This window comes from Eleginops maclovinus, chromosome 14 (assembly GCF_036324505.1).
Source record: "Eleginops maclovinus isolate JMC-PN-2008 ecotype Puerto Natales chromosome 14, JC_Emac_rtc_rv5, whole genome shotgun sequence".
NCBI lineage: Eukaryota > Metazoa > Chordata > Actinopteri > Perciformes > Eleginopidae > Eleginops > Eleginops maclovinus.
Window position 1 is genome coordinate 1,402,543 of NC_086362.1, and position 12,500 is coordinate 1,415,042.

The 12,500-nt window shown below is 42.4% G+C and overlaps 2 protein-coding genes across 6 annotated transcripts in view; both read left to right on the forward strand.

Annotated features, from left to right (window-relative positions):
* txk (TXK tyrosine kinase) overlaps positions 1–4,091 on the forward strand; it is a 9,162-nt gene extending 5,071 nt beyond the window's left edge. For all 4 annotated transcript variants that reach the window (XM_063901075.1, XM_063901072.1, XM_063901074.1 and 1 more), the window contains 9 exons: positions 104–183; positions 343–470; positions 642–716; positions 1,069–1,240; positions 1,705–1,921; positions 2,499–2,563; positions 2,784–2,902; positions 3,098–3,255; positions 3,758–4,091. In XM_063901075.1, coding sequence (XP_063757145.1) covers positions 104–183; positions 343–470; positions 642–716; positions 1,069–1,240; positions 1,705–1,921; positions 2,499–2,563; positions 2,784–2,902; positions 3,098–3,255; positions 3,758–3,829 — 1,086 coding nt within the window. In that variant the 3' untranslated portion in view covers positions 3,830–4,091. The remainder of the gene's footprint in view (positions 1–103; positions 184–342; positions 471–641; positions 717–1,068; positions 1,241–1,704; positions 1,922–2,498; positions 2,564–2,783; positions 2,903–3,097; positions 3,256–3,757) is intronic.
* Positions 4,092–4,318: 227 nt separating this feature from the next.
* LOC134876149 (serine/threonine-protein kinase dst2-like) lies at positions 4,319–11,645 on the forward strand. Of its 2 annotated transcripts, XR_010167343.1 has the most exons (10): positions 4,319–5,382; positions 6,173–6,367; positions 6,435–6,619; positions 6,691–6,803; positions 6,888–7,027; positions 7,128–9,163; positions 9,670–9,748; positions 9,833–9,965; positions 10,789–10,954; positions 11,311–11,645. XR_010167343.1 is itself a non-coding variant. In XM_063901030.1 (9 exons), exons 1-9 carry the CDS (start codon positions 5,215–5,217, stop codon positions 10,869–10,871), a joined length of 3,132 nt encoding a protein of 1,043 aa, XP_063757100.1. In that variant the 5' UTR covers positions 4,319–5,214; the 3' UTR covers positions 10,872–11,037. The 2 variants fall into 2 exon arrangements, 1 of the variants encoding a protein (XP_063757100.1); XM_063901030.1 differs by lacking the exon at positions 11,311–11,645 and having other exon boundaries at positions 10,789–11,037.
* Positions 11,646–12,500: the final 855 nt, after the last annotated feature.

Sequence of the window (12,500 nt, forward strand, 5' to 3'; positions counted from 1 at the left end):
CCTCTACTTCCAGCTTCTTAAATGGGATTTTCCCTGCTTTTCTTTGTTTGTAGTGTGTTTGTTTGTATTCATTATTATATGAAATATCTCGGGGTGTTTTCAGGACAAGGAGGGAGGGTTCGTGGTGCGGGAGTCGAGTCAGAAGGGAGTTTACACCGTGTCAGTCTACACCAAAACATTAAGGTGAGGAGAAATAAATCAAACGTTAAATATAAACCCTAAACTAAACATTAACGCTTTCATCTGTGTGTGTGTGTGTGTGTGTGTGTGTGTGTGTGTGTGTGTGTGTGTGTGTGTGTGTGTGTGTGTGTGTGTGTGTGTCTGTGTCTGTGTCTGTGTAAGCAATGTGAACGGAGATGTCCGGCACTACCAGATCAAACTGACCGACAGCGGTCTGTTTTACCTGGCTGAGAAACACACCTTCAGCTCCATCCCTGACGTCATCCATTACCACGAGCACAACGCTGCAGGTACACACACACACACACACACACACACACACACACACACACTCTGGAGCGGAAATAGTTACGTGTATAACAATAACAGGTTTATTAAGCTACAGAATATTATTTATTTGATGTTTGTATTTAATATTATTTATTTTATTTTATTTGATGTTTTTCTGTGTTTTTCTGCAGGTCTAGTGACCAGGTTGAGGTATGCAGTCGGTCCGATGGGTCGCTGTGTACCGGCCACTGCAGGATTCAGCTCAGGTGAGAGAGGAAGGAAGGAAGGAAGGATGGAAGTAGGTATCTAGGTAATTAGGGAAAGAGGGACAGTTTGGAGTAAGTATGGAGGGAAGGAAGGAAGTGTAAGCAATTGAGGAAGCAGAGAAAGTAACAAGAAAGGATGTAAGTAAATAAGTAAGGAAGGAAGGAAGGAAGGAAGGAAGGAAGGAAGGAAGGAAAGAAGGATGAAAGGAAGGTAGGGAGTAAGTATAACTAAAGAAGGAATATTAAAACCACTTTATGATTTTTTTAGTAAAAAGTTGAGGTTAGACTGGAGTTATCCACAGATCTGATTCCAGGTTTCTCACCCTTCTCCCTCCCCCTGTCCCCCTTCCAGAGAAGTGGGAGATTAACCCCAGTGAGCTGACCTTCATGAAGGAGCTGGGCAGTGGGCAGTTTGGGCTGGTGAGGCTGGGGAAGTGGAGGCATCAACAGCGAGTCGCCATCAAGGCCATCAGAGAGGGAGCCATGCTGGAGGAGGACTTCATCGAGGAGGCCAAGGTCATGATGTAAGGAGGAGGCGCTTTCTGCCCGGCAACAGCAGAGGGCCTCTACTCCTCTCTACTGTCGAGGAAATAATGACTTTTTTGTTAAAGGCAAAAAAAAAACAACCTGTGAAATAAAAGATCAAATAAAAATACAAACAAATTAAGAATGTCCAAAAAAATTAAAATAGAATAAATGAAAAATAAATCATGGAAAATGTAAAGATAGAAAAAAACAAAATTGAATATAATTAAAAAGTAAACAAAAGAAATGAAAGAAAATCATCACATATAAAAATCTACAAGTATTTATTACATAAGCAAATAAGATATAAAACATATATAATACAAACGTAATTTAAATAGAATAAAAACAAATTTCAAATTAAATACAAAATAATTAGATTAAATTAAAAAGTATAAAATACTTTAATATTTAAGTAATTGTCGTGCTGTTTGTCATCAGTGTATTCCCACTGTGTTTCCAGGAGGCTGTGCCACCCGAAGCTGGTGCAGCTGTACGGGGTCTGCCTGCAGCGGCGCCCCCTGCTGATCGTGGCTGAGTTCATGCAGAGCGGCTGCCTGCTCAACTTCCTGCGGCAGCGGGCGGCCGGTCTGAAGGGGGTGTGGCTGCTGTCTATGAGTCAGGACGTCTGTGAGGGCATGGAGTACCTGGAGAGCCAGAGCTTCATCCACAGGGACCTGGTGAGGAGAGGGGGGGGGGGGCGGGACTCTGCAGGGAGAGGAAGTTTAACTCTGAACCTGATTCCTCACATCTGGAATAATTTACTGACATTTTGAGTAATTTTTTTCTTATATTTTTTCTACATATTTTAATATTATTTTAGGGACATTTTTCACAAATTCTTCACAGATCTCCCGTTTAATTTCTGGAAAATGTTCAGACTTTTTCAGAGCATTTTCGGTAAATGTAAAAAAAACCTTCCTTTTTTTCGACTTGTTTCTTTCACAGATTTTCCAAATAATTTGCAACTTTTAAATATATTTCATTTTTTTCTATAAATTTGACATAATTTTGTATTTTTCTCACATTTTTTTCTATACATATTTTCCGTTTTAGTCATTGTCAGATTTTTTTGGATAGTTCTTTGGATATGTAATGTGATTTTGGTTTGGCTGATATTCACCATTTCTTAAAAACCAATTGTTTACATTTTTTGCTTCATATCTCATTTTATCACTCAGAGATTATCCACCATTTATTGAATGCTTGTTTTGTATGTTTCATATTTGAATTAGTATTTATTCTTCGGTCCTTCAGGCAGCGAGGAACTGTCTGGTGAACGAGCACAACGTGGTGAAGGTCAGCGACTTTGGGATGACCAGGTACGGCCAATTTGATTTACACATTGTACCTGATAGGCCCGGGGCGGGACATCTCTTAGCGGTGGACCACTCAGAGCAGACTGGGCTCTTGTTTCAGACAGCAGGTGAAAAGAGGTGCTGAGAGTGGTTTCAAACTGTGTGTTGTGTTCTCAGGTGTGTGTTCTCAGGTGTGTGTTCTCAGGTGTGTGTTCTCAGGTGTGTGTTGTTGTGATGTGTTCAGGTACGTGTTGGATAACCAGTACACCAGTTCCAGTGGTGCGAAGTTCCCGGTGAAGTGGTCTCCCCCTGAAGTCCTGCACTACAGCAAGTACAGCAGCAAGGCCGACGTCTGGTCCTTCGGTCAGCAAACACACACACACACACACACACACACACACACACACACACACACACACACACACACACACACACACACACACACACACACACACACACTTCCAGCTCAAATCAAGGTAATGACACATTGTAGAAGTATTCAAATGTGTGTGGTGTGTGTGTGTGTGTGTGTGTGTGTGTGTGTGTGTGTGTGTTCAGGTGTGACGATGTGGGAGATCTACGCTGAGGGAGCGACCCCCTTTGAGAGCCGCTCTAACGTGGAGGTTGTGACTGAGATCACCAGAGGGGTCCGACTGTACCGACCACACCGAGCCTTGCAGCCCATCTACGCCATCATGTACCGTTGCTGGCACGAGGTCTGCACACACACACACACACACACACACACACACACACACACACACACACACACACACACACACACACACACACACACAGTTAAAAAATATTGTCACATCAAAGCAAAGAAAGTGAAGAGATGTGCTTCTTTGATACAAATATATATCATTCAGATGTGTTGTCCTTTTTAATATCCATGTTTTATGTTTTAAATTAAGCACTTTTACTAAGAGAAAATACAAGATTTGTTCTTGTATGGTTTTGACTTTTTCTTTTGGATATCTGCTTATTTTATCCAAATAATCCCAATATTTCTCTCCAAAAATCTCAGAAATCTTGAGATTTTTCACTGAATATTTTCCGCTCCCTTGACGCTGTAATTATTATTTATTTATTTACAAATGCACTCAACAACAACAACCTCTCGTCACTTATTTGTTTCCGCAATTTTAGAGATTTTTTGGTTTAAAGGCTTATTTTTGAACTGTCCTTTCTTCTTCGGTGGTGTTGCCGGTGTAGAAGCCTCAGGGTCGTCCATCTTTCTCCGAGCTCCTGGAGGACATCAGGAAACTGGCAGAAAATCCGGATTAACACATTCCTTTTTATGCATCACTGACTATCGAACCGATCTCCTGAATGTACACAAATAGTTTTTTGTCTTTGTAAATATTTATTTTTACAATAAAACCTGTTTCTGATGAAGCCAGCAGGGGGTGGTGGAGAGCTGATGTGTTTGCGTTGGATATAAAGCTGTTTATTAATAGCTCGTTGTAATGACTGTATAGTGCAGTTTGTAAATGTAAAATAAATATAAATAGGTCAGATTTGGGAAGATGACCTAAACGAGCTTTCATACAGGGAGGTCTGCTATTTGTTTTTAAACGCTTTTTAACTTTACACCTGCATTTGAGACACTTTAACATAGATTTAGCAAAAATATTCTCATAAAAAAACATCTTTGTTATCCAATCTGGATCATCACTACATCCAAGAGATTACATTCATAAAATGAGTGAACAAAATCACATACATGGCATCTTTACCTCGTGTGTGTGTGTGTGTGTGTGTGTGTGTGTGTGTGTGTGTGTGTGTGTGTGTGTGTGTGTGTGTGTGTGTGTGTGTGTTTCGTATTCAAATCGCTCGGCTGTACTGAGCATGCGCAAACAAAGGGAACACATGGCGGGGGGCGTTACCGTGGCGACGTGTTTGGTGACACACACACAAACACACACACACACACACACACACAGTGTCAATTTCTACAGTGACGGTGATACGACACACACACAACTTTACTCGAGTGTTTACGTTGATAACGGAGCGGAGGAATTCACCTGTAAAAAGGCAAGTGTTTTACTGTTTGTTGATGTGTGTGTGTAAAGTCTATTTTACATTTAATTCATTAGATTAAATAAGTTGAATTTTGGAGGAACTACTTCTATAGTTTACTACAGTAAGAGGTTATAGCATTCATTATGAACATTTCATAAATCCTTACATACATTTCCACTGTGTAAGCCTCGACTATATATTAAATCATGTTAGGTTTCCTTCTCATGCATTCATATAAAGGCAGGGTTTTTACTGTTCATTTTATTATTTTTATGAGGGCTTTTCTACATTAATTCCTTGAATGCTAGTCAAAGAAAAGCAGCAAATCTAAAACCATTGAATGCTTTTACATAAAAAACAAACAGTTATTAAAAATAGTTTTAAATCTGTATTTTTCCACAACGGGGACTTTTCATTCTTACCATTACTGTTTATACATTGACTTTGTATTGATCTGTAAGTGTGTGTGTTGTGTTTCTCTTACTTTTACTTCAATTTATTTTAGTTTTATTACTTAAGTTTTTTTTAAATGCCGTTTTCTGTTCTTGTACTGTGTTTGCTTGAGTGAGTTATGTGTACACTTTATATTGAAAACCAAATGTTAGTAAACGTGAAGCTCTATGTCTCCCTCCTCTCCAGAGTGAATGGAGCGCTACGAGTCTCTGGGTCTGGTCGGGGAGGGCAGTTACGGCACCGTCCTGAAATGTCGTCACCGAGAATCTGGTCGCCTCGTCGCCATCAAGAAGTTTGTGGACTCGGACGACGACAAGACGGTGAAGAAGATCGCCCTGAGGGAGATCAAGCTGCTGAGGGTAAACCTGTCAATCAATCACCAGCACTGAGAGTGAAACCTGAGTGAAGGAAAACACAAAAGCAGCCTGTCAATCACAAGACAAACAAAATGACTCAGAGTCATATTGTCGACGTGAGAGGAGCTGCTGGAAGACGAGAAGCGTTGTCTAGATGTATACTCTAGTCTCAGTCTTTAATACTCTGGAAACAGGAGACTCTTCATCTCATATCAGGAAAAAGGCTTGGTCTCTGGAAAATCTTCCCAAATACTTTCTAGCCAGGCGTTTTGGACAAAGCATAGTTATGTTACAGTAATCTGATGCAGCACTCATGATTCCACATGATCGCTTTTATTGGACACTTATGAAGGACTTCTGCAAAGGCCAATGGTGCGATCAAGTGCATCCTGGATGTTCCAGAATTCCCGAGTGAGGAAGCTCTGTGTACATTAGCTTTAAGTCTTAATGTGGAAACAACGGACGGCACAGAGGAGTTTAAAACACGTAAATATCGGTTTCCAGCTTTTTGGGGGTCGACATAATGCATGTATTTCACTTTTCATTACAAAATGAAATATTCTTTCTTGGCGATCGTTCCACTAAATGTTGTGAAATCGGGCCAGATGTTTTTCTGTAGTCAAGCTGATGGACAACCATCAATCCAAGCTAAAAACACCCCCGCCTTTTTGGGCTCAAATGGACAGAAAGACCAAAGAACTTAAAACCTTTTAAGACCTAGCCAGTATGCACTGAGTAAAAGATGCTTTATATTTATGTTTCCCTTTCCGCATTCATCTTTCTAACCCTCAAGCAACTGCGCCACGACAACCTGGTGAACCTCCTGGAGGTGTGGAAGCGTCGCCGTCGCTGGTACCTCGTGTTCGAGTTTGTGGAGCGAACTCTTCTGGATGATCTGGAGCAAAACCCAACCGGACTGGACCTGAACACCAGCCGGCAGATCCTGTACCAGATCCTGAGGGCTGCCGCCTTCTGCCACCAGCAGAATGTGAGGAATGAACCACATCCAGGGTGGCTAGAGGAAGGATTACAACCTCTGCTTTTATCCTTCCCAGATCATCCACCGTGACATCAAACCAGAGAACATCCTCATCTCTCAGTGCGGCGTGGTGAAGATGTGCGACTTTGGTTTTGCCCGGACCATGACATCTCCCGCTGAGGGGGGGGTTTATACCGACTACGTAGCCACTCGCTGGTACAGAGCGCCCGAACTGCTGGTGGGAGACACCAAATATGGCAAGTAGGTATCACACCTGAGGATGTTGTTTCCTGTTGATACGGATGGTAACAGGTGTTTTCCCGTCTGTGTAGACCAGTAGACGTTTGGGCTTTCGGTTGTCTGTTGCTGGAGATGTTGACGGGTCAGCCTCTGTTCCCCGGAGACTCCGACATGGACCAGATATACCACATCGTCAGGTGCTTCGGTAAGATTATATGTCAAATAAAAAGATGGAATACCTTGTCTCTGAACTCTCTGAACACACTGATGCTCTGTTGGGTTCTCCTAGGTAACCTGACAGCTCATCACCAGGAGTTGTTCTACAGGAATCCCGGCTTTTCTGGAGTCAGGCTTCCAGAATATTCTGGACGAGTCCCATTGGATCAGCGCTTTCCTATAATCCCACCCACCGCCCTGGACCTGGCTCAGGTACATTGACTTAAATGTCTCATTACAAGTATTTCAAATCGAGTGTAAAGCATTCTTTCATTTGGCAGAACCAGTAATACTTTTGTGTTGATTCTTTCAGAGTTGTCTCCAGATGGATCCAGAGAGACGCGCCCAGTGTTCAGAACTTTTAGAACATGCTCTGTTCACTCAAGACTCTTTCCACATCAGATTTTTAGACGAGCTGAATGCAAAGATCCAGAAAGACCACAGAGAGAACTCTACCCTCCCCAAAATAACCAAAACTCTAAGACGAGAAGGGGAGGACAAGAACCGGAGAAGCAAAGAGAAGAAACACGCTGAAGATGAGGATGAGAGAAGCAACAAGGAAAAGGAGAGGAAGGAAGAAGAGAAAATTGAGAAAACTAAAGGAAAGCAACCTTCAAAGCTTTCTAAAACTATTCGAAATCCCTCAGAACCTCTAATATCAACCAAACAATGCAAAACTTTAGGCGTAAAGATGGACAATGCAGCAAAAACGACTGTGCAGATGAAAAGTAAACCAGGTAAAGTCACTGTTGGGGATCTGAGAAAGGAACCTGAGACGTCAAAATCAACTAAAACTTTTACTTTGGATTCTTTAGACGCTACCAAGACTGCAACAGATCTAAAGGACAATAACACCGTGGTAGCTAAACAAGGGAAAGGTGCTTCTCTGGAGACAAGGGAAGACCATTCGAGAACACATGGAGGAACCAGTGGCTTGAATTCTAGTTTCTCAGACAACATTGTGCCACATTTTACTGAAAGAAATGTGACGGAGATTGGGAGATCTACTAAATCGGAGCCAAGTCAAGACTTTGGGAAGAACTGGACCAACACAAAAGTGCCTAAATTGTCTAAAACCGCAACTGCTGACCAACCAATTGGGATGTCATCTCCAAGAGCATCTTTGAAACCAACCATTGATCGTACGGATAGCAACTTCACACAGAAAACTGCAAAGACCGCCATTACAGATTACCCTGAGGCTACTTCTACTTCTAAAATATTAAACAGTGATCAAGTAGAGACAAGTAATGACCACATCGAGGCTGCTTCCACAACTATCCCTCCTATCAGCAAGCCATGCAAGACGACTACGACTTCAGGTGATCAGATTGAACCTTCAACAACAAACAAAGAGCTAAGTAAGACCTCCGAATGCCCCAAAGTCTTGCCTTTAACCACCAAGACATCTAAGACTACCTCAACCTCAAAAATGAGCAAAAACCACACATTTCTGTGCAGTCCTTCAAAGACGCTTCTCTCAGATCTTTCAAGGGAGTCCTCCACAGTTTTTAGAGAGGCCAGTACTGCCCAAAGCATAGCATTAGCTAAAGGAACCTCAAAGTTTCCCAAAACTGGCTCATATTCAGATGCTAAACCAACAAGAGGCCCTCCAACAGACAGGGAACTTTCGGAAGTATCGATCCAAACCAAAGCTCAGCAGAGTGTCAGCGAGGCAAACAACGTTGTGATGTCCAATGATTCAAGTGGAGACTACAAAGAGAATCCTGAATCTTCTGAGGCCTCCAGTGTCCTTTCAAAGAGCCCTCCCACATCCAAGATCACCACAGAATCCAGAACCACCACGGCGAATGAAATCCCTGAAAGCAACGCGCCATTAGGAACCATGATACCAAAGACACTGAGAGTCTCAGATCAAGAGAACAGAGAGGTTGTGTCACTCTCTGTTTCCAGCAGTTCAACAACCAGGTCTTTAGTAGACCAAATCTCGAAGGTTGAGCACCCTAACTACAAGTCTCTGACCGGAGAACCTAAAATGAAGCATGGGTCCTTTAGCAACCACACTAAGTCGGTCGCAACGATGACCCTCAAGACTCAGAAAACTACATTTCCCGCAGAGGCAAGAAAGAAAAGAGACAACCCGGAAACAAAAGATGGATCAGCTGGTGCGGATCAGACTCCGGACCACAAGGCTTTGACAAGAAGCTTCGTCTTCCCCTCCGCAGACGTTGAGGAGTTTAATATCAGCAAACCCCAATCCTCTCCACCTCCACCCCCTCCTCCTCCCTCCCCTTCACCCCTCATCCCCTATTCATCGGTCGTCAACCCATCCAACAGCGATCACCTTTCCATGGGGGCAGGTTTCCATCCTGGGAACCACAGCCTTAGGTACTGTACAAAATACGTTGAATCTTAAGGCCTTAATACACACTTGGTGAAACCCTATACAGTTTTTCTATTCTAACTCATACTTCTAAACTATTTTGTGGCTTTTGTTGTTGTTATTTCCAAAGGATGTAGCTTAGTAGCTAGCTGGCTACTTAGAAATATGATCCGTACACATTTGGACGATGGTCTTGTAGTTGGGGAAGCTGCTGTCCAAAACCACAATAGCAAACTCAACTGAATTATTCAGCAAATCTTAGATGTGGGGCGAGGAGTTACAAGTCTGAAACAAGAGATATACTCTCGAAGAACCGCTAGTAGTTTCGTTAGCATATTTTGGTTACTGAGGACTCAGAACTAAACCAGGAATTACTCCTGAACCTTTCCTAAATTCGTCTTCCAGGTTCCCTTTTGGTTCCTTGGTCAAGCTTTAGACCCCTGACAACAACTCTTCCAAATGTTTGTTGGTTCACAATATGAAACAATGCGTATCTTTGTGTTTATCACAGGTTTGCAGAGAAGTCGAGGCATCACGGTGGCGTCTATGGTCGACTGTCTAACCACATGTCTGGATCGCTCGCTGCACAGGTACCACAGTTCCTGTCTCACTTGTTTAACAACAGAACCACAATGGCTCTGTCTTCCAAAGACACTAACGTATTTTTCGTTCAGGTGTCGGACAAGAAGCAGACTTGTGAGCGCTCCCTAGTGTCCGATCGTGGCATTACAGCGACCAAGAAGAAGTCAGACGTCCATTTCCCAGATTTAAGAAGCTCAGGACTGCCAGAAATCAGAGGAAGAGAAGGTACGCAAACACACCGTATTAGTTCAATTTCATAATGCACACGGAAGACTATTTAAAGTAACACGCTCTTTTTGGGATGATCCAAAGTCAGTTTCCTAATTTTAACTGTAAAAAAAGCCCAAAATCTGAAGGTAAATGTCTTGAAGTTGAGGTTTCTACAAGATGAAAGAGTCTTTACAACGAGTGCCTCCATTCAACACATTTGTAGAGAATATTAACTCTTGCACTCAAAGAAACGCCCATTTTCCTTAAAGAATTTGGCTCATAAAGAGAGTTTTCATGCAATTATTTGACCCAAAAATGTTCTTCCTTTAACTCACTATTCCTACATCCAACTTATATTTCCCTCATTCTAAAATCAGCTGGAAATCTGCATCAATTGAGCCAATTGTCCAGCAGTGGCTCAGTCAGTAGGGGCTTGGACTGGGAATTGTAGGGTCGCCGGTTCAAGTCCCCGGACAGACTTGAAATATGGAAAGTGGACTGCTACTTGGAGAGGTCCCAGTTCACCGGACACCTCCAATCCCCCCTCCCCATTGCTCCCCGGGCGCTGCACAATAGCTGCCCACTGCTCCTAGTGCTAGGATGGGTTAAATGCAGAGGACCAATTTCACTGTGTGTGCTCTGCTGTGTGCATGTGACTAATAAAGAGGGTTTCATCCTCCCATTCTATCTATCTATCAATTCCTACCCAGGTGTTGACAGTGCATAGCATGCAATTAGCTGCAATGAAAGGGGTTGCTTTTAGACTTTGTTTAGGTTTGTGTTCAACACTACAAACAAATCATTGTAAAAGTGTTTCTTTTTCTCCATGTTTTCTCAGGCAAACTCCACAAAGGCACTCCCAAGGATCAGAGGAAATCAGACGCCCAGCTGCACGGACACAGCGACTCACACACACCTTAACAAACAACACATGCTGCACAAAAAACCCCTAAATATCTTCATACAATATCATGCCTTTTGTTGATGACAGTACATTTCCTCAGGTTTGTTTTATTATGTGACATGACTATAAGCAGCAAGCGGGTCCTTCATGTGTGAACACCTTTTATTAAACGGCATAACAAGAATAAAAACCTTAAAAATGGAACACGTTATTTTGTTTAATGGCAGAAGATTTGCTAAGAGCTGTTTAAAAAAGCGTAAATAAATATACATTTTCCTTAAAATTTGAATATTTTAGTACATAATAACTGTTGAAAACACCACATATTTACAATGAAGCTACATTTTGTGTTTCAAGAAAAGCTCAAATACATTCAGACATCAGTAAACCCACATGTTTGCTAATCTGTCAAAATAAAGTGTAAAAATCTCCTCTATTTTCCAATACACCTTTAAGAGTCGCTGGAGTCCTCCTCCTCCGAAGAGGAACCCCTTCTCCACCGGTTCCCGTTCGTCCTTCCCGCTCTTTTTAGCGGCGCCTCACTCGACTCGCTGCTGTCTGACGACGCAGCGTAGCCTCTGTGAGGAAGCCTTCCCATTGGCTGAGGATGAAAGGAACCCTGCTGTTGGTCAGGAGACGGTGGAGGAGGCTGTGTGCGAGGAGGCCAGGGTTTCTGGTGTCTGGTTTCCTCGGTGGTGATTTGACGCATGGCTTTTTGGTGGTGGGAACAACCTGCTGGAGAATTATAGAGAAGAGATTAAAAAAAAAAATGCTTTGATATAAAGAACAAATACCCAAAAATAATCCAGGATTTTAAGCGTCTTGAAACTGAAATTGAATATAATGTCCTTTATTTGACTTTTTGATATATCTTCTTTTCTGAAATCAGTTTTTTAAATACTTTACTAATTTAAAAATAGGTTTTAATTCATCAGTGCACTATAACTGTATTTAAAATTTAGAGCATGTGCTGTTATTTTAATAAAGACACTAAAATGACTTTTCTTTAATTAAATTTTTAGGGCTTTTTAGCGTTTGGTGTTGGTGAATCTGGAAGTTTTGGGGACACTGAAGATACCAATAACCCTTTTTTGGGGGGTTAAATTACCTTCTTGGTGATGGGTTTGGTGGTTCTGATGGTGGTAATGGTGGTTGTGGGTCTGGTGGTGGTTGTTGGGGTTCCGGGGGCCGGTGTGGTGACCACGATAACCCTGCAGGTGTCCACAGGAGACCCATCGATCTCTGGAAGCTCAAAGCCCGGAAAAGAGGAGTCGAACCGAGCTGAGGGAGGAGACACAGGAAGGTTAACTTCTCTGCTGCAGAAATATTCATGTTAATATCAACATAAATACCATCTGCTTTGGATCCCGGCATTTGTTGTGCTCATAATTAATACACTCCTAATTTGACTCTAATTGCCCCTATGTATTGGATGTATTGTCCTACAGTTGCGTTTTAAACACCTGTGTCTGTGATCAGCTGTTTCCCTCACAGTTTGCCCTCTGCAGGTCAGCAGGACTTCCAATGCAGGTAAGGCGTCTGAGCTGCCATCTGATCTGTGCTGCATTATTCACGACGACAAGTCTGAGGTGTGTTTCTCTTTTGTTTTCAGTAAAGCTGCCAAAAGACAGCAGCTCAAGAGAGAG

Bases quoted from the DNA above. Each gene is read 5' to 3' on its own strand.
- LOC134876149 (XM_063901030.1), top strand. From the start codon at position 5,215: ATGGAGCGCTACGAGTCTCTGGGTCTGGTCGGGGAGGGCAGTTACGGC. The intron at 5,383-6,172 runs GTAAACCTGTCA...CTAACCCTCAAG, and splicing joins GGGAGATCAAGCTGCTGAGG to CAACTGCGCCACGACAACCT. The intron at 9,164-9,669 runs GTACTGTACAAA...TGTTTATCACAG, and splicing joins CCTGGGAACCACAGCCTTAG to GTTTGCAGAGAAGTCGAGGC.